Genomic DNA, 21,441 nt, shown 5'->3' with positions numbered 1-21,441 from the left:
AAATATGAGAGCTACCATGCAAAGTCCAGAATAAGAACTCAGAGCTGATCTGAACAGCACATGAAATACACAAGTCAAACAAAAGCCTAATCTTTTCATTTTCGAAGTGCATCAGAACCTCATTGACTTTGTTTGTGTTATTGTTAGAAAACATCTGTGATGTAACAGCACAGATGTGAAGAAAAGTGATGCTTACACTTCAGATCAGGTGGAGCGAGGGCACTTTGGATACTTACAACAAACCGACTGTTCACCTTCTCCAAAATCTGCTTTTCGTTCAGGGCCATAGACTCCCCTTTCCTCTTTTTGATCCGTTTCTTCTCCAGCTTTTTGCAGGCGTACATCTTCCCCGTGGCCCGGACCTGACATGCACAGACCTTGGGTGCAAACAACACAGATGGGTAACTGAGAGGTCCATTCTCATAAAACTTTGTTATGTAATATGAATCCATTTAAAAACTGTTTACTGTACAGAGTTTAAAGAGCAAAAACTAATGGAAAACTCAGTACACAGAGAAATATTTTATAAGACTTTGGGGGCTAAATAAGTAGCTTTAAGATTGCTAATTAATTAGATTTCAGCAGAGTTAAAAATACTACCAGAATGTACATAGTTGGTACACAAAGTATTTGGAAATCTTCTGAAAACAACAAACTTTCTTTCGATAGTCCAATTAAGATATTTTACTAACCCTTACCTCTACTAGTTCTACCCTAACCTCTATTCTTCCCTACTAACCCTAACATTCTTTATTCATTCTACTAACCCTAACCTCTACTTGTTCTACTAACCCTAATCTCTACCAGTTCTACTAACCCTAACATCCTCTATTCGTTCTACTATGCCTAATCTCGACTAGCTCTACTAACCCTAACATCCTTTACTAGTTCTACTAACCCTAACATCCTCTATAGACCATTTTGCAAGATGTAAACAACACTGGTCCAAAAGAGTTTTTAACACTGAACAAAATATTAATTAATATTAGAACAAAACACAACCAACAGAAAATAAAGAACTGAATCAAAATGTGAAAAATGTGAACTAAAAAAAACAGGAAATGCTTCTGGACCAGTGTTGTTTACATCTTGCAAAATGGTATATTCGTTCTACTATGCCTAATCTCCTCTATTCATTCTACTAACACAAACATCATCTATTCGTTCTACTAACCCTAACTTCTACTCGTTGTACTAACCCTAACCTCTACTCGTTCTACTAACCCTAACCTCTCCTCGTTGTACGGTTAACCCTAACCTCTACTCGTTGTACTAACCCTAACCTCTATTCTTTCCTACAAACCCTAACATCCTTTACTAGTTCTACTAACCCTAACATCCTCTATAGACCATTTTGCAAGATGTAAACAACACTGGTCCAAAAGAGTTTTTAACACTGAACAAAATATTAATATTAATTAATATTAGAACAAAATACAACCAACAGAAAATAAAGAACTGAATCAAACTACTAACCCTAACCTCTACTCGTTCTACTAACCCTAACCTCTATTCGTTCCTACAAACCCTAACATCCTCTATTCGTTCTGCTAGCCCTAACATCCTGTATTCGTTGTGCTAGCCCTTACATCCTGGATTGGTTTTGCTAGCCCTTACATCCTGTATTTGTTCTACTATGTCTAATCCTTACTAGTTCTATTGACCCTAACATCCTCTACTAGTTCTACTAACCCTAACTTCCTCTACTCGTTCTACTAACCATAACCTCTACTTGTTCTACTAACCCTAACCTCTACTAGTTCTACTAACCTTAACCTCCTCTATTTCTTTTACTAACCCTAACATATTCTTGTTGTACTAACCCCTACTCATTCTACTAACACTTACCTTTACTAGTTCTACTAACCCTAACCTCTACTCGTTCTACTTCTATTCTTTCCTACTTACCCTAACAACCTCTAACCCATTCTACTAACCCTAATCCTTAGTAGTTCTACTAACCCCAACATCCACTATTCGTTCTACTCTACCTAAGCTCCTTTATTTTTTTACTAACCCTAACTTCCTCTACTAGTTTTAGTATCCTTAACCTCCTCTATTCCTTTTACTAACCCGAACATATTCTTGTTGTACTAAACCTTACTTATTTTACCAACACTAACCTCTACTTGTTCTACGAACACTTACCTTTACTAGTTCTACTAACTCTAACCTCTACTAGTTCTACTAACCCTAACCTCTACTAGTTCTACTAACTCTAACCTCTACTAACTCCAACTCTAACCTCTACTTATACTAACTTTAGCCTCTAACTCTTTAAACCCAGTTTCTGGAGGCACATGAACAGTGCATGTTTTGCATGTCTCCTACAACTGACCCCATTATTTCTCGTGAAATCTCTGCTAATGAACTGATGAGTGGGTTCAGGTGTGTTTGAATAGGAAGAGTTGGAGAATGTGTAGTGTTGGTGTGCCTCCAGGAACAGGGTTGGGAAACACTGTTCTAACTAACATACTGTATACTCTAATAAAAGTTAGTTGTAAGGGGGTGAAAATTATATGACCCCAACCATCCGTTTGGCCCAATGGCGAAGTCCAAACCGCATGGGAAGGATTGATAGCGCGTTCGGTCTTTTCCGGAGCTTTGCAGATGACGTTTTGGCGTTACGTAATTTAGGTATATTTATCTCTAATCTGACTCCAAAGACAAAGATTTAGTTTATATTATATTACAAATCGGATTATTACTTTTAAAACTTACAGAATTTAGATGGATGTTTGTTTGTTTATTCTGATAAAGCTCTGGTATTACACTCGTTCATTCGGTTCTCACAGTCGCACATGATCCTAGTACGGGCCTCATAATTAATATACTGGTCAACGGTCGTAAGCGAATCAGTGTTGGTCGCTGCCAGAGGTTGGACTATACGCTTAAGCGGCCGCTTTCTGCGTGCTCAACTTTAAACATACTTTATTTAGTCCCCTTAGAGGTGACACTTAATTATTACAATTATTATTTCTAATCAAGATTAATGAATAGAATAACATTGAAATAAACAGAGGTTGAGGCTGACCCTATTTAGAGTAATCAGAAATGTTACTCTAAACGGAAACACAGCCTCCACGCTTCTAAGTACACTTAAACTAACGCCAATTGCTATTCGTATCTCACAAATCCTCAGCTGATGTATTATTCACTATCTAGCTGGGATTGGGCCGATCCTAGCCTGATTTCAGTCCTTACGGTAACTACGGATACAACGATATTACTTGCAGTGTCAACATTTACCGAGCAACACAGAATAAAATCAAATATAACAATTTATTAACCAGGTAGGTAAAACATAATTCAGAAGCCAATTCACATTCCAATTCAAATACGAGAAAACAAATATAATCAAATGAGAATAATGCATACCTGGCAAGTGATGAATATCTGGTTACAGATTTCTCAAAGTAAAATAAAATACATGATGCTGTATCAAAGATACAGCATCATGGGGGTGAATTTCCATGAACAGAAAGACCCACTGAACCATTTTACATCATTCCCTTAAATATCCAGAGAGACAAAGCATATAGGAGTTTGCTACTGATTGGTTGTTGTAAAATTCAGGGGTGTTGCCTAATATACATACAGTGGGTGATTGGTCAACATCTCTAAGGTAGGAGTTGTCTCCCAACATTAGGTTAAGTTTACTTGTTTATTGTCACAGATTAACATTGAATCCTGTTGTTGTATGGAGATGTGGTGTTTGAAAATCAAGTGTAACTCTCCAGGGAGTCTCCTGTATTCGAGATAAAGTTCTGGTTCCCGAGAGGGGTGTTTTGGGGGTCTTGGTCCCCTGCCGTGAGTCCTGGAGGAAAACTTGTTGTGTTGCAAAAAAGTTCTCTTTTGATGTCCTTGCTGCCTCAGGCACCTACAGGGCACACACACTGCACTCTCGGGCATCCATGCTGTGTTCCCAGGAAGGGCTGACCTTTTGGTCAGGATCAATCAAAATTCTTACAGTTGACATATAGTAGTACAGAATGTCTAATGGTATATTGTCTATGGTGCGTTGTCAAAATAAAGTGTAACCTCAAACGATTTCTTGCAAAGTGTTTTGCTTAAAAGTGTTTATCGTACAAATATCACTGTAAACAGATATGGGGCCCTATCTTGCACCCAGCGCAATTGACTTTGTCAATGACGCATGTATCATTCGTATTTTGCACCGGCGCACAGCGAGTTTTCCCTCCACAGACGCACGTCGGCAAACTAGGGAATGAACTTGCGCTCTCTGGGCGGTTCAGCGCAAAAAAGGAGGCGTGTTGCGGCGCAAACCATCCCTGATGCTATTTTGCAGTTTCAAAAAACAATTGCGCCACATCCAAAAAAAAACTAATCTAAAGTCAGTGGCGCGTTGCGCGCCCTTGATTATGCTATTTTAAGGGCGCATGCTTGACCATAATGTATAGCGTGCACAACGCGCACACACTTTGCTTATCTAATCTACATAGATTCAACAGTTATTTTTGCAAATCATAAATTGTTACAATAAAAAATATTAACACATGAGATAAGGGAAATCATAGTGGTGAGCATTGTGGTGATAGTTTTTATTTATTGTGTGGCTGCGTTAAAAAATTCTCATGCAAATAACAATTAAAATATTTTCATAAGAAACCTTAATGTATATGAACTTGATTTGTAAGTTTACTTTGGGGTTGGACCTTGCTTGTGTTTCTTGGGTCCAATTTCAAGGCCACCAAACCCTTTCAGCGGTGAGGGTGGACGCAGAGATGTGTCAGGTCCTGAGGCAGATCCACCTCCTGTTACACGGCGTGGCCGATTTATGCTGGCAAGTTTGGGATTCCCCCGTCTCCTGACATTATTGTAGCGCCTGGCGCAACGATGGGGATGCCAGCTGATGAGTGGCTATTTCCTCTCACGCCTGTTTAACCGACGCTGATTTGGGCGGGTTTCTCCCATCCCCATACAAAACAACTGGTTACACTTTATTTTGATAGTCCACTTTAGACATTTTACTAACTATAAATAACTTTGCAACTACATGCCAACTACCTTTCAATAAATTGCAACTATACGTCAACTAACTGTCATTAGTGTATTAGTAGACTGTAAGGGTTGGGGTTAGGGAAGAGGTTTGGGTTTGTGGAATAAGTTGACATGCACCTGAAAAGATACTTATAGTCAGTTGAATGTCTGTTGAGATATCATCACAATAAAGTGTTAGTAGATATTAAGCAGACAGTCTACTAATTCTCTAAAGATTGGTAGTTGATATGTAGTTGCAAAGTTACTTATAATTAGTCAAATGTCTAAAGTGGACTATCGAAATAAAGTGTTACCAAACAACTTCTCTGTCTTTGACTGCTCTTACAAGAACGTGGGTCTCCTCAGCTGTGAACCGCTCCTGGCGTGCGCCTGGTAAATCCGTCATAATAATAGCAACCTGCCATGGAACTTGCGCCCTTGCGTTTAAAGGGAATGTTGGATAGCGTTCTCATTGGTTTATTTGACGTTACACCCAAACCACACCTATGAATAATGAACCTACTTCAGACCAACCCCTTATTGATTTGCGCCTGGCGCAAGAGTTATTGCTCCCGCCGGGAAAATAGCAACAGCGCCCAAGATCCACCCACAAAGTCACTTGTGCTTTGCGCTTCGCACTTGCGTTTCAGATCGTTAAAATAGGGCCCATGGTGTTTAGAATTAGGCTGTTCTTCAGTCAGAACTGGGGGTTGCTTCATTTTCATGAGAATTATGCCACAATGAAGGCAATGTTATTGGTCCTAAACTATAGTAATTTTTATTTCTTGCTTTAAATTTCTGTGTTAAATATTTTTTAAACACATATTGTGAGATTCAGCCAAAAGGGCCTTCAACAGGGCAGCAGAGGGTTATAAAAAAAGCTCTCAATGCCATCAGTTATCTGGTAGAAGATTTGCTTTCTTAATATCTGCCAGCATTGACTATTAGCTCATTTGATAATGTGAAGGATTTATGACTGACAGCAAAACAAAAATAGGATTTCAGTCCTTATGAGCCTTGAAACCAATTGATATCTTTTGATTTAGTGCCACTTCTGATTAAAGGTAGGGTAAAACATTTTGAAAAATGCTAACGGTAGCCGCCTAGCAATGAAATCCCGATCCCACCCTCAAGTCAAATCGCCATCCAAAGTCACGCCTCTTTCAACCACATGAACACGCACAGATCAGACGGTCATGTCTCATGTCTCATTCAGCACTGAGAAAACTTTGCAGTACAAAGTGAATAACATTTCCAAAATAACCAACATAAACAACTGGTTTACATCAGAATTAGTTTAAGCACACGTTCGATTGTGTAGACGTAGTAACTATATCGTTATGCTAATCCGGAAAACGAACACAAATTTCATAAGCAACACAACGTTTCATCAAAGTAGAATATCTGAATCCATCTCAGTACAAACATATCGCGTACCTACCTTACCAAAATAAACAGTGCAACGACCCTTTCAGACCCTTTGCCTCCTGTAGCTGTTTGCATCTCGCGGTAAAGCAGTAAAGTTACCGATGTTAATTTGGGTTTTTGCTCTTGCTGATCCAGGCAGTTTTTGCTGTTGTTGTTATAAAAGATGCATTTAGTTTTGTTGCTCCTGTGTAGGTTGTCAATTCAGCAGAAAAGTTTGCTGTTCTCGCTGTTTACAGACAGAGCGCACGTGAACGCGCCGATGACGTATGGTATCTGCGTGGACTGGACTCGCTGCGCGGTGGGAATTCAAATTACGCTTACGTATGAGGGACATAAAAGGAAACGTCCGTTCGGACCGAAATCTATGATTTGTTGAACATTTTTTGGTCCTACGCCTTTCACAGATGACATAAATTTTTACAAATACATTTAAACAACTTAACACAGTGATTGCTATCAGAATGTGAGGAGACTTTTAACCAGCATAACTAAAAATGTTTCAGGATCAAATCTTTTACCCTACCTTTAACAACACCCAGATATGTTTGTACTATAAACAAATCTGTGTCTAAATCATTTTATACTCACCTCGCCAAATCCACCCTTTCCCAACACCCTGTACTGACGGAATGTGTTTTTTGTGATCGGCTGTCTGTCAAAAAAAAGGACAAGAAGAATTAACAAATGGCATAATAATCAAAAAGGGAACATGAACCGTTCTTGTTTACTTACAACTAGAAGAACTTCTGCTTCAAAAGAATCTTATGAAACACTGACGCACATCATTAAAACATGTATTTATATTATATCAGATGTGTTACTGTGCAGCTCAAAATCTGTATTGAATTAAAAGTGTTTGTTCCAGCATATCATATTCTTTGCTGTGTCTGGATGGGAATCGTCTAAGCCTTACTAAGAGGACATTTTTATGACCAAAAATAAATAAACAGGGAGTTCAGAGTTCGCAGCTGTTTCGTATAAGCTTTGCTTTAGAAATAAATCATGCCACCCAAAGGAATAATTAAGACTCCTGGCAGTGAAGAAACATTTTTAGCTACTCATTTAACATAGCAGGGCACATAACTACACAAAACCATTACATTCATACAGCATAAACAAACTTGAAATGTGTTGAGCTTTTACCTTTCCAGCCATTTCCACTGTAAGAAGCGACTGTAGTACATACTATCGAGGTAGTCTGCAAAGGGGGCCACGCTCAGGTAGTCATGAATCAATCTACAAAACAACATTGAGAAAAAGATGCTAGACATACACTGGAAACACAATATTTCACCCTTGCGCCCCTAATGCCATGTGATTTATTACACCGATCAGTATTTTGACAATGTGAACACTAGTATTATTATACATCTCACTCTATACTCCTATAGATTTTTTTACTAACCATCAGGAAAAAATCATGTTTGATGGTTTAGGAAAGGATTAGTACACCGCTCTCTTACAAGATGAACATTTTGGGGCATCTGTAGTAACAGCGCTGGATGAATTATAGGCCAGAGTAGCAAATATATACTTCAGGATAGGGTTTTGTTCAAATCCTAATGAAATTTGAGCAAACTAATGAAATAATGGGTGTTTCCTGTGCATAGGACTCACTTGGTGCACTCCATAAAGAGCTCTTTACATGCCTCCTGCTGCAAGCGCTCCGCACACTTAGTGACCATCTCCTCCGTTACCTCTGGGACGTAGTCTTCTGACTGGACACATACACATACAAAGAAAAATAAAATGCTCATATATACAACACACAAGTATTTAACTTTAATATTATACTTCTCAAAAAGTTTGAATTTTATTTCATTTTTTTTTCTTCTTAAAAATAATGAATTATATTTGTGTCATGCATTCAAAGGATGTGTTAAAGTGTTTACCTTTGGATTGAGGTACTTGTCTAAGAGTTCTTGTCCACATTCCTTCCTCTTCTCATCTGGTGTTACTTCATACTCTGCCTGAAATAACGAACATTAGCTGTAACCTTCATGATAATCTACATTCATCATTTTAGGGCTGCAAAACGACTAATCGCAACTAATTGTTTGCAGAATAACAGTTTTTGTTTAGATCATATATATGAGTGTGTATAATAAATATGTATATATAAATACACACATATGCTTGAATAATTAAAAAAAGGTGTAAATATGAAGTATTTATATTTATATATAATAAATATAATGTTATTATACACAGTACACACATATGATGCAAACTACTTTTATTCTGCAAACGATTAGTTGAAATTGTTAAGCAGCCCTACATCATTTTAATAAAAAATAAGTCAATTGCGGTTATTAATTACATTTTATAAAATGGCTAGTTCCAGCTGTGTTATATTTATGATAAATTTCAGCTATGACCGCTGAACCCGATGATTTTGTAGATGAGTGCACATCACCCTTAGCAATGTAAAAATATGTGAAACATTGTATTACTGTTTACAGTCGGTCAGGGACTATTTTTTTCCAGCGGAAGAAAAGCTTTTAGTGATTTTACTCATGGGCGTCGGAACCATTATATGTGGGTGGGACTGGACCCACCCGCTTTTTAAGACCAATGATAATGGACCCACCCACATTTTCTCTAATTTAGCACATTTGTCTGTTCACGTATCACAGCGCTGTTAGTCAAAATCCATTGCACTAGAGAAGGGGTCCACAACCTTAGCTTTTTTTTACACCACAGACCCGTTTTAGCTTTTAAAAAAATTTGCGGAAGGGGTGTGAGGTTGGGGGTTGTCGCCGAGTTGCTGTTCGAAAACAAAGTGCTGAAAAACCTCCTTTGCAAAATGTATAGCATTTTAAACGGAAGTAAAGGTCAAACAACCATGCATTAGGAAAATTAATAACGCTTTATTTATAGTAAATTTTCTATAGACGTGTTAAACCATATCTTACCGGATTGTTTTACTTTTACTGTTTCACGAGTTTGCATGCACATTTTGCCTGCAATTATTTGATTGACAGCAATGTTATCGCCGATGCGCTGGTATAGAGATAACGTTAGTACAAAAGTGGAAATGATTGATGTTATTTGAATTCGTCTCTTAAAGGACAAAAATATCCGATTATTTTTTAGGACCTTCTTGCGACCCGGTGGCAACTTGTCCACGACCCGGTGGTTGGGGACCACTACACTAGATTAAGGCTCTAATAAATTAAACTTAAACTTTTTAATAAATTAAAATATGTTTATAAACCCATTTGATGTGTGGGGGGGTTGATGTGGGGACCCACCCACTTTTCTTTTGCTTCCGACCCCCATGATTTTACTTCATGTAGTTGCATTGATAAATATTTTTTCTTTAATATTTTTATTCGAGGCTAGTGCTTGTAATGTGAATAAGTCATCATGGCTAAAGAGGTTCCAGGTCAATTCTGGCCAAACTCGGCTTCACATCAAGCCTAACAACACCCTTCAACAGTGACGTAAGGTAGAAGTATACTTCAGAGTATACGCAGGGCCGAATTTTTTTAAACGTGTGTACTTCGTACGCGTAGGTCAGGAGAATGTAGTATGTAGCCCAGCATTGAATTTTGTCGCAATTCGCATGTGTCGAACATCTGTGTACACAGGTACGAGTTATACACAGGGCCCGCAAAATTTTTAAATCCCTGATAGCCCTCCAGGCAGGTATTCTTAAATTAATATAAGTAGCCCAAATAAAACAAGACATTATTTTTATTGTAGAATATTTATGAATGCTGGATTTCCATGCAAGCAAACTGTTCCTGCCCATCACCACACAGGATCTACTCACCATTTAATAGATTCAATGCATCACAAGAATCACAGTTTGAATCGTATAATGCTTTTCCAGTCACTGATTGGATTATTTTTCCGATCAGAATGCTATCACTTAAAGAGCGAGTTCTGCTAGGAACCACATAGAGCCTAATGTTACAAATCCGATTTCGTTCTCAATTGACTTTAAGACAATGATGTTTGATTTACCCTGAGCTACAGTAAATTGCACTTCTCTGCTCCTTGTTCTTGTCTGGAATTTTTGACAAAACTGTCATCAAGTTCGCAAATCTCTTCACTGCGCATGCAATCTAAATCACGTTTAAGCTTGTAGCGGGACATTTCACTTGTTACATGAGAATAGTAATGGCTGACAAGACGACGTTGGAGGAAATTGAGCACAACAGGTCCAAAGCATCAGTGAAAAATCAGTACTGCCGCTCCCGGTACAGTTTGAGTGATCGCCAATGGAAAGTGAAACTAAAAAGCAAGCTTGCATTTAAATGCAATTTCAAAACCCGATGCCCAAATTACCAGACCAAATTTGAGAGAATGCAAAAACATTAAAATATATTTTCTTCTTTAGGGATGTAATGATACACCATGCGATTCTGCTTGCTATGCTTCTCAATGAATTATGGTGAAATGCCGCTACATCCAAAAGCCAGATGGCACTCTCGTACAGAAACTCAATATACACCGCAGAAGAAGAACCATTACACAGGCAGCTCCAGGAAATGTATAAACATACTTATATCGCTGTTCTTCAAACATTTACAGGTATTTTCATGATAATAAAAAATATTTATGATAATTATGTTTGAATTGACGAGTGTTGCTTTTTTAATTGCATGTTAAAAATGACTCAAACTGTGATTTTAGATTGATAAGGACTTGATCAAATAGCTGTAGTACATGAAAGAGCTGTGCATAATATCGCCACAGCGAAATGTGAGTAAAAAGAGCCCACCCCCATGTCTCTAAGACACTCTAAAGTGAAGATATTCCATCTGGGACGCTTTTATTTCCTTTAATGGGCATGTTTCCTGCCCCATTATAAGTCAATGGAAAATTTTGGGGGCCTCTTACACCCCAGGGGTACAGCTTACACCCCATTGTGAGGTATGTTCTTCCACAGCCTGTCAGCCTCCTTAAATGTGGTAACCCACAAGTTTCTACAAGTTTCTCACTCGCAGCTATGACCCGTCAAAGTTTGTCTCAATGTTAAGTCAATGGAAATTTTGGGGTGTTTGAGCGCCCCGTTTAGGAATTCGGAAGGTCCCATCAGTTAGAAAAGATATAGCAACTCAAGTCAGATTACACCGAAGGTCTGTCCAAAGTTTGGTGGCTGTAGCTTGAAAGCTCTAGGACGAGTTAGAAATTTTGTCTCAGAAAACACGGAAGAATAATAATAAAAAGTTTATGTACAACAACAGTATGTTGGCTTTCTCAAGCCAACATAAATAAACAAAATGTAGACTAACATGCTGAATAAAAAGTGATTTGTCGAAATTGGCTTTTATTATAAAACATCTTTCAAAACAACATACTTTTGTAATAATAATAATAATAATAATAATAATAATAATAAACAAAGGTGTCTACTAAGGGTGTATGGTTAAGTTTCTGTGCCTATCCTGAAACAAAATCCTCCAGAAAAATAATTTTCTTAAATCTTGTGACCACACCATTTAGGGCAACCCGGACGCCTGAGCCATTTTTGATTTACAAACCACACCAGAGAGAACTTAAAACTCTCACATTTCTTTCAGACATTCAGCATCCTTTAAAAGCTTCCTCACCAAAAATTGATCTTTTTAATGCTACTGGCAGAGGGTTCGATTACAACGCCACACTAATAAACGATTATGCTGTATGTCCATATCTTGACTGCGTGTCAAGAACATTTAAGTAACACATTCATTTTATCTTCAAAACATACCTATAGCAAAAAGTCAATTACAAGTTGTCAACTAGAGCAGAAAAATATCAAACAACTGCTAGTTTGTCTTTAGCGTGGGTGTGCACGAGTACATGTAAGATCAAATGCACGATGAGATGTTTATGTTGTAGCTTGCAGAGTTAGCGGTAGTCTGCATTCCAAATCTAAAAACGGCTTGTCACGTCAAAATATTTACTAAAGAAAACACCCGAGGGAAGATTTTCCATTAAAACACAGAATTTTACAGATCTCAAATCAGGATCTGATCAACTCAACTGTAATTTTACCTCTTTACCTTTGCATTTTAAGATTTGTTATATCTATGCAAACGTAAACAAACATGCTCACACCTATTCTAACAACCAGATCGGGTGTGGACAAGAAATTCAGGCATTTCTTCTATAAGCTTAACCTGCCGGTGGGTATTGGCTGTGGTGAAAACAGAGGTGCAGATGTGACGCCAGCATTTGGGTCGCCCAACATCTGAAATGGGTGGAGACTTAAAACAGAAAGCACTGCAGGTGCATGCTTGAAATCTTCATGGTGTTGTTTTCATGAACTTGTGCTACTGGTTAAAGCTGACTCACTGTCTGCTGTCTACATAGTCAGATACCTTTGTAGGCAGCATCCTTATTAAAGCACACTACGCACCGCAGACAGTAACTCTGCTAACGCTTACAAGAGCTATGTAGCACGAGAGATCTCAACGACATTTGCGGTTGATTTGACAGTCTGACACTTCCCATACTGGTTAGTTAACAATACTCAAAACTCTAAAGGACACAGCTGAACCCTGTTCGCCACTGATCAATAATCTGTTGTCTAATTTGAACATCTGTGTCAATTGTATGCATACTATGCGAACCCTACGGCGTAGACTGTCGCCCATATATCAAAAATGTAACAATGTGTCAGCTCTATGCGGACCAAAAGCGTTGTGATTGGTCTGCTAGAACCTCTCCCGTACGGTAACAAACCCTGTAATATACATAGCAATAAAGGGCCGCTCACACTATAGAGAATAACTAGGAATGATATTGCTATAAAAGACTATGAACTATAAAAGACAAGTGCAAAATAAAAATCACCTCATGTATCCAGCGCCGTTGCACTGAAATTGATTACGTAATGTTTTTTTTCTACTACACTGAGTACAACGATGATAGATTACCCAAACTAGAATCACTAGACATCTGCAGGTTATATCGGCTTTAAATGCAACAAGAACAGCATATTTACACGTTAAATGAAATGTAAACAACTGCAAAAGTCTTTTACGAATTTGGAATCTGTAATATTATTTAATGCCTTTAAAGATAAATAATTAGCATGTATAGTGTGACGCATGAGCGAATTAATATAATGTTGTTGTTATCATTCAGTTGTGTGGATGCTTATATACAGTAGTTATCATCATAGTTAACGTTAACGCTATCAATGGTGTTAACACTGATGTTCGATTTCATGTCACCACCAACAAGTTTACGTCAACTACTTTAAGCATTTTCAAACATGTTCACTGATAAGCTTCTACTCTGTGAATGAATCTCTATCCAAATTCTTTTGGAACTGTGCCAGTGTGCAATATTTTGTGGATTTTATGAGTGATGCCTGTAGTCTCATGCAGCGACTTGTTAAGACACGAAAAAGCTTTAAATATAATCACAAGTGAGGTTTTACTGGTGTGTTTTGTGTCATAAAATTACATGTGAAAATATAAGCTTGTGTTAACCACACTCTCAGAAAATATGTACAAATGCCGTCACTGGGCCAGTATTCTTTAAAAAGGTCCTAATATGTGTAATGCATACATTTGGTACTGATATGTAGATCTGAGGTGTTAATATGTACTTTTGGAAAGGGTACTACCCCCCCGTTGACCGCTTTTTGCCTTTTTTCTAAAAGTGCACAAACCTTATAATAATAAATAATAATTAATTTTAGTATGAGGGAACCAGACGTGGTAAAATGTTTGTAACTTTGTTAACTTTGACCTTTAAAATGGTAAATGGACTGCATTTATATAGCGCTTTTAACAGACCTATGACCATCCAAAGCGCTTTTCAAGTTGCCTCACATTCACCCATTCATATGCCGACGGGGGTGTTAGCCATGCAAGGTGCCATTCAGCTCATCGGGAGCAGCTGGGGTTAGGTGTCTTGCTCAAGGACACCTTGACACTTGGTCAGGTGGAGCCAGGGATTGAACCACCAACCTTCCGGTTTGTAGACAACCTACATCAGGGATGGGCAACTTCGGTCCTGGAGGGCTGGTGTCCTGCAGAGTTTAGCTCCAACAATAATTAAACACACCTGAAGCAGCCAATTAAGGTCTTACTAGGCATACTAGAAACTTTTAGGCAGGTGTGCTGAGGCAAGTTGGAGCTAAACTCAGCAGGACACCGGCCCTACAGGACCGAAGTTCCCCATCCATGACCTACATGAACCACTGAGCCACTGCCGCCTGAAATCATGACTGTAGCTTTCTATTAAGTGGCCACTAGCCGAGTTTCCATTACAAATATTGCAAAATGTATTACATTTTTTATGCAATTATTTATGTTGATAAAACTTTTGTGAAATGACGGTATTTCCAATAACCTTTGATATGAGACTAAAACATAGTTATCCCAAATATTACATCGACTGATGATGGTAGGTTTACTAATATCACATCCACCGCACTAGCCATTATTTTTAACCGAATAAGACATAGGAGCATTAGCCAAACATTAATGCCAAAGAAAGCCCTTTATACTTAGGAGCCGAAACTTATGAGTTGTTTCTTATGCTGCATTTACACCAGCCGCGGTAGAGGCGGCAAAAACGCGCTATTCGCGCGTAGCTGGACGCTTGAACATTTGAGTTCATTCGCTTCATTCGCGCATGAAATTCTAGTCATTCGAGACATTCACACGGAAATTCGCATAATGGGAGGGGCTTCTGCGACTCTGCTGAGACTCCGCTCGCTTCCTGTAATCACATCACTACTACAGAAAGGCACTGATTGGTTTTCGCGGTGCAGAAATCCACCGAAGTTGAGATTTTTCAACTGCACATTTCACGCGGATTGAGCATTGCAACGGGAAACGCGAGTTAAAAAATCAGCGAGTTGAAAAATCCACGTGTACCGCACCGCAGGATGCCTAATCGCGTCTTTGCATTAACTTGTAAATCACCCATGCTTGCCGCCTCTACCACGGCTGGTGTAAACGCAGCATTGGAGGTAATAGTTCATAATGCGCCATCTTCAATTCTGACTTACGTACATCAGGTCACTCGAAAATGCGATTTTTTTTATTTTGTGAAATACACCTTTTCTGAAAATTGCCTAAAAAACATCTCATGCGAGCTCAAAAACTTTTTTACGATAAAGGGTTTTTTGCGAAATTTACATTTCCATTACATTTCCAATTCTGACTTACGTACATCAGGTCACTCAAAAATGCGCATTTTTTTTCTTTAGCGAAATATACCTTTTATGAAAATTGCCTTAAAACATCTCATGCGAGCTTAAAAACTTTTTTACAATATAGGGGTTTTTGCAAAATGTACATTTCCATTACATTTCCAATTCTGACTTACGTACATCAGGTAACTCGAAAATGCGAATTTTTTTATTTTGCGTAATACACCTTTTCCGAAAATTGCCTAAAAAACATCTCATGCGAGCTTAAAAACTTTTTTACAATATAGGAGTTTTTGCAAAATGTACATTTCCATTGGAAATATTTTTCAATTCGCAATGTCAATTCGCACAATTTCAAGGGTAATGGAAACGAAGCTACTCACTGTTTCACTCTATAAAGTAACTTAATATAAATTGATATTTAATAAATATTTGCATACTACACAAAATATACAGTAAAAACATATATTATTCTTATTTCCCTGGCATTTTAAATGTAAAAACTGTAAATCTATTTTTTAAAATCTGATAAATTGTTTGAGAAACATAAAGAGTAAAAACAAGCAGGTCTTTTTATTAAATTTTGTAACCCGTTTCTCACCACAACATCCAAGAATTTGACGCAGCGTCTCAACTCCAGCCTGGTATCACAGAACTGTCTGAAGAGCAAGCGTCCGATTGGCTGCCTCTCACAAAGGCTGTTGTAGTCTTTCTCTGTGGAAACAGACCAGTAAGAGACTAAGAGCTTTGAAAAAAACCAGCAGACAACACACAATGAAAACGAGTAAATATCATTTGAGCCAATCGATGAACACAATAAAAATCAATAGCACTTTTCTCTCTCCTCCTCTGTAAAGGAAACCTAAGAGACCAAACCATTAGTAGACCACAACAAAATGGATTATAACATCCACAACATCCTTAAAATATTGAAGACACACCCCAAGATTGGTAAAGCACGTTTTAAGCCACATCCATGGCCGTGAGAGACACTCACACCTAAACTGAAGTAGCTCAACTGATGCTGAGAGAAGGGAACTGACACATACTGATAAAAAAAAGGTGTAGCTTGAATGCGCTGTAAGTCACTTTGGATAAAAGCGTCTGCAAACTACATTCACATAAATGTAGAGCATTACTTCACCGATATGAGTTTAGCAACAGCCAGGATGTAATGCTGGGCATTATGCATCCCTTTCAGAAGGTTAGGAGTTATTATAAATAAAATTTTATCCCATAGTGAAGAAGTAGAGCTGCTATACAAAGCCCCATGCATAGGACGATAGTAAAATCATGAGTGTTTAAAAATCAACACTAAAATAATCATATCGTTCTCTACAGCCTTACGGTAACACAGCCACCACATGGATGTGATTTTAACAGCTGTTCTGCATGATGTTTTTGGCCACAAACCTGACACAGTGGTTAAAGTGTATCCACCAGTATGGGTTGGAATGAGCAGAGTGAAAAGTGACCACTGAGATTTGCATCTGCTGCTCAGGTATATGCAAAGAGAGAGTAGGATTTAAGCAGTTGCAAATGGGAGCGTGTAGGAGGTTGGTATTGATAGCAATGCTGCATAAATACACGAAAAGCTTACAGCTATACGCAGCTGCCGGCACAGAACGCAAAACCGTACTGCAAAGTGCAGATAAGCATCAGATTTGCTAGTGTTGATGCATACTTGGTTTTAATTGAGATTTAGTACATTGCAAGAGGAATGTTTGTTTTACTGTGCATTTTAAGATGTTGTGCTGTTCCCAGTGAGAAAACAGGTGTTTCTTTTAGGCTTTCTTAAGAAAGAGAACACATAAAAATGCACAAATTATCTCACCCTTTTGTTTTTGGTGGAGCTATTTTTAATAGTGATGCACCAATGTATCGGCCGCCGATATTTATCGGCCGATTTTTGATGAATTTGAAACCATCGGCATATCGGCAATAGCGCGAGAAAGGCTGATACCGATTGTTTATTAATTAAATGCATAAAGAAATCCATTATATGTAAAAAAAATGAGTTAATGTTGTTAATAAAATAAATGCTGAATAGCAAAAACCACCTTTGAAGGTTGTCATGCTGCCTTATTATATTTGTTTTAGCTTCATTTGTGCCTCTCTTATTATGTTGGTCAGTTGAATGTTAATTAGATCCAATCCATGTTCAGTAAAAATTATTTGATGCAGAAATAAACTAGATAATAGACCAACTGTATAGTATTGTATACAAGTGTTTAATATCGGCATCGGTATCGGCCAGAAGTTGTCTGTTTAAATCGGTATCGGCCCAAAAAAATCCTATCGGTGCATCCCTAATTTTTAATAAGACAAAATTTCCTTTTTTGAGTCACTTACACTTTGTATGTGTAAATAGCCTACAGTTTTTCCTCATAATGGTCCGGCTACAGTCTTAAAAGATTCCAGTATTTAAATTTTTTAGGTGTGGGGTGCACTAAATGGGGCTGTTTACACTTGATGCTGCTACAATTTTTATATGCTTTTAACAAATTTCTTATGTAATGTAATTTTTTCTTCTTTTAAAAGGGCACTCTATTAAAAAAAAAGCTCATTTTCCAGCTCCCCTAGAGTTATACATTTGATTTTAGGGATGCACCGATCCGACTTTTTCAGTCCCGATCCCGATGCCTGGCTTTGTATATCTGTCGATACCCGATACTAGGGATGCACCGATCCGATATTCTGGATCGGTATCGGGGCCGATCCGGCCTTTTTTGCTGGATCGGATATCGGACTAACAGGACCGATCCAATTCCGATACTGCACGTTACTCATGGTTGTCACTGACAAGCGATTAAAACGACCAAGTATTATAAGAGCACCATAAACGTTTTTATGCACTATAATCAAAGTCATCTTACACTCAATAGCTTTATGTGAAGGAACAAACACACATTTAAGATATTAATGTTCACAGAAACCCTGTAACTTACTTGCAAACTGAGTTAATCCACTGGTGAAGCAGACGGATGAAAACGCGTCATTCAACACACGCAGACACACAAGATAACTGTACGTACGTTAGGCTTTATTAAAGATCTGATTTTATAAAGTCTCAGTAAGCTGTTGGATGGATGCAATTCAGTATGTGCTGAGCACACAATGCATCTAATCTCTTTGGGTTTTAATAGTTATGAACGTAACTTTCCATTGCGGCGCGAGGATTCCCATGTGAGGATGCTTCTAGAGCATCAATGCTGCACCCAAGAAGCGCAGTATGATTTAGAAGCACTCACTATGATTTAGGCGCATCAATTCTGCACCCGAAATGTGCATAAAAGGTCCGGTTAAGTGCATAATTCCCAAAATAACCATCTGCACACTAAAGCTTTTTTACTGTGACTTTTTACGCAATTAAGGAAAATATATTTAGCATACTTATTTGATCAAACGTGTCTATTTTATTTTCTCCTAAACACTGCCATGGTTAATAATTACTTATGTTCTTGTAACTTGTAAATCATTTTAAATTATTTGTTTTTACATTTAAAAGTATAATTATATATAATATAATTATATTATACTAGATTTAGCAGAAAGCACTATAGACATTTATATAGTGTGTGTGTGTGTGTGTGTGTGTGTGTGTGTGTGTGTGTGTGTGTGTGTGCGTGTGCATGTGTGTCTGTGTGTAATTTAAATTGTTCAAGAAAAATACAGTAGTATCGGATCGGCAGATATCGGAATCGGCCGATACTCAGAATTCGGGTATCGGAATCGGATCGGAGATGGAAAAAGTGGTATCGGTGCATCCCTACCCGATACCATTTTTAAATTAATAATAAAATTGTTAAATGTGTAGAGTGCTTTCTGCTACATCTAGTATAATTTTATATTTAAAAACCAATAATTTAAAATGATTTACAAATTACAAGAACATTATTTATTAATCAAATGGCAGTGTTTAGTAGAACATACAATAGGCACGTTTGATCAAATAAATATGATAAATATATTTTCATTATTTGCGCAAAACTGTCACAGTAAAAAAAGCTTTAGTGTGCCGATGGTTATTTTGGGAATTATGCGCTTGACCGGAACTTTTATGCACATCCCGGGCACAGAATTGATGAACCTAAATCATCCTGTACGCTACGATTATGCCTTCTTATGCGCAGAATTGATGCTCTTGAAGCATCCTCTATGGGAATCCTCGCTTGACCACAATGGATAGTCAATAAAAAGGATAATAGATTCGCCCTGTGTTCAGCACAAGTGAATTGCATCCATCCAAAGGCTTACTGACTTTATAAAATCAGATTTTTAAAATAGCCTACAGTTATCAGGTGTGTGCATTGTGACTTACGCGTTTCATCCGTCCGCTTCACCAGTGCGAGTAAGTTAAGAGTTTCTGTGAACTTGTCTTTAAATTAAAAAATATCTTTAAAAGTGTGCTTGTTCCTTCACATGAAGTTATAGACTATAGAGTGTATTACGAAGACTTTAAATATAGTGCATACAAACGTTTATGGTGCTTGCTTTTATAATACTTTGTCCCTTTGATCGCTTGTTTGTGAAAATTATGGGTAACGCATAGTATCAGAAATTGGATCGTCCTGTTAGTCCGAAATCCGACCCAGCAAAAAGGGCCCGGATCGCCCCGATACCCGATCCAGATATCGGATCGGTGCATCCCTAATTTTTACCGTTTTGGAATCCATTCAGCCAATCTCTGGGTCTGGCGCTACCACTTTTAGCATAGCTTAGCATAATCCATTGAATCTGATTAGACCATTAGCATCACGCTAAAAAGAACCAAAAGTTTCAATATTTTTCCTATTTAAAACTTGACTCTTCTGTAGTTTCATATGGCGCTTTTCCATTGCATAGTACCCCACGGTTTAGTTTAGTTTGGGTCGGGTCAGCTCACCTCACTTTGGCGTGGTTAGCTTTTCCATTGAGTTTAGTATCACTTCGCAGTGGTACCGAGGTGGTACGAAAAAAAGTATCGGGTACTACGTACTGCACCCAATGGAAAAGCTCCCAAAAGTAAGCTGACCCGACCCAAACTAAACCAAACCGTGGGGTACTATGCAATGGAAAAGTGCCATTAGTGTACTAAGACCAACTGAAAATTATATTAATGCAATGATTTTACGCAGTGCCCGAAAATAGTCCCCTGCTATTGAAAATAACCAAGGGGACTATTTGGGGCATTGCGTAATATCATTGCACCTCCTGCAGCCATGTTACGGCGGCAAAGTCCTTGATTGTTACGCTGTAATGAGAGTATAGTTCCTAGCCATATCTGGCTGGAAAATCACAACTTTTAAATTTTCTGTCGGTCTAAGTACACGATGTAACCACAGAAGAGTCAAGTTTTAAACAGGAAAAATATCGCAACTCTTTGGTCATTTTTGAATGTGATGCTAATGGTCTAATCAGATTCAATGGATTATGCTAAGCTATGTAAAAGTGGTAGCACCAGATCTGGAGATCAGCTGAATGGATTCCAAAACGGTAAAAATCAAAAGTTTAACTCTGGGGGAGCAGGAAAATGAGCCTATTTTCAAAAAAAAGTGGAGTGTCCCTTTAAAATCCATATAAACTCTGATATTAGACCCTTAAAACAAACTGTGCTAACCAGCACTAAAAGTGATTAAATGGTTTGTTATCATGGGGGAACCATTTTAAGTGCCATAAAGCATCTATGTAGCACCTGTGTAGAACCATAAGTGGTGCTATATTACCCCGTATGGTTCTTCATCGGTGCTATATAGCATTAAAAATGGCCCCCCTATGATTACGAGCTTTAAGTCTTATTAAGCAACAATTTTTTTAGAGTGATAATAAACACCCAAATTTAAGAGATAAAAAAATGGCAAGTTAATAAAATAAGTTATCAAAATCTTGGAAAACAGGCAGGATTATCTTCCCTAAAACAC

At 37.9% G+C, this 21,441-nt stretch overlaps 1 protein-coding gene across 1 annotated transcript in view; it reads right to left on the bottom strand.

Annotated features, from left to right (window-relative positions):
• grk6 (G protein-coupled receptor kinase 6) overlaps positions 1-21,441 on the bottom strand; it is a 63,893-nt gene that overhangs the window by 11,956 nt on the left and 30,496 nt on the right. Inside the window, exons 3-8 of the mRNA XM_065287340.2 lie at positions 16,143-16,255; positions 8,322-8,399; positions 8,047-8,147; positions 7,573-7,665; positions 7,018-7,081; positions 237-377 (exon numbers count right to left, since the gene is read on the bottom strand). Coding sequence (XP_065143412.1) covers positions 237-377; positions 7,018-7,081; positions 7,573-7,665; positions 8,047-8,147; positions 8,322-8,399; positions 16,143-16,255 — 590 coding nt within the window. The remainder of the gene's footprint in view (positions 1-236; positions 378-7,017; positions 7,082-7,572; positions 7,666-8,046; positions 8,148-8,321; positions 8,400-16,142; positions 16,256-21,441) is intronic.

This window comes from Paramisgurnus dabryanus, chromosome 18 (genome assembly GCF_030506205.2).
Source record: "Paramisgurnus dabryanus chromosome 18, PD_genome_1.1, whole genome shotgun sequence".
Lineage (NCBI taxonomy): Eukaryota > Metazoa > Chordata > Actinopteri > Cypriniformes > Cobitidae > Paramisgurnus > Paramisgurnus dabryanus.
This window is presented reverse-complemented; position numbering and strand designations above follow the sequence as displayed.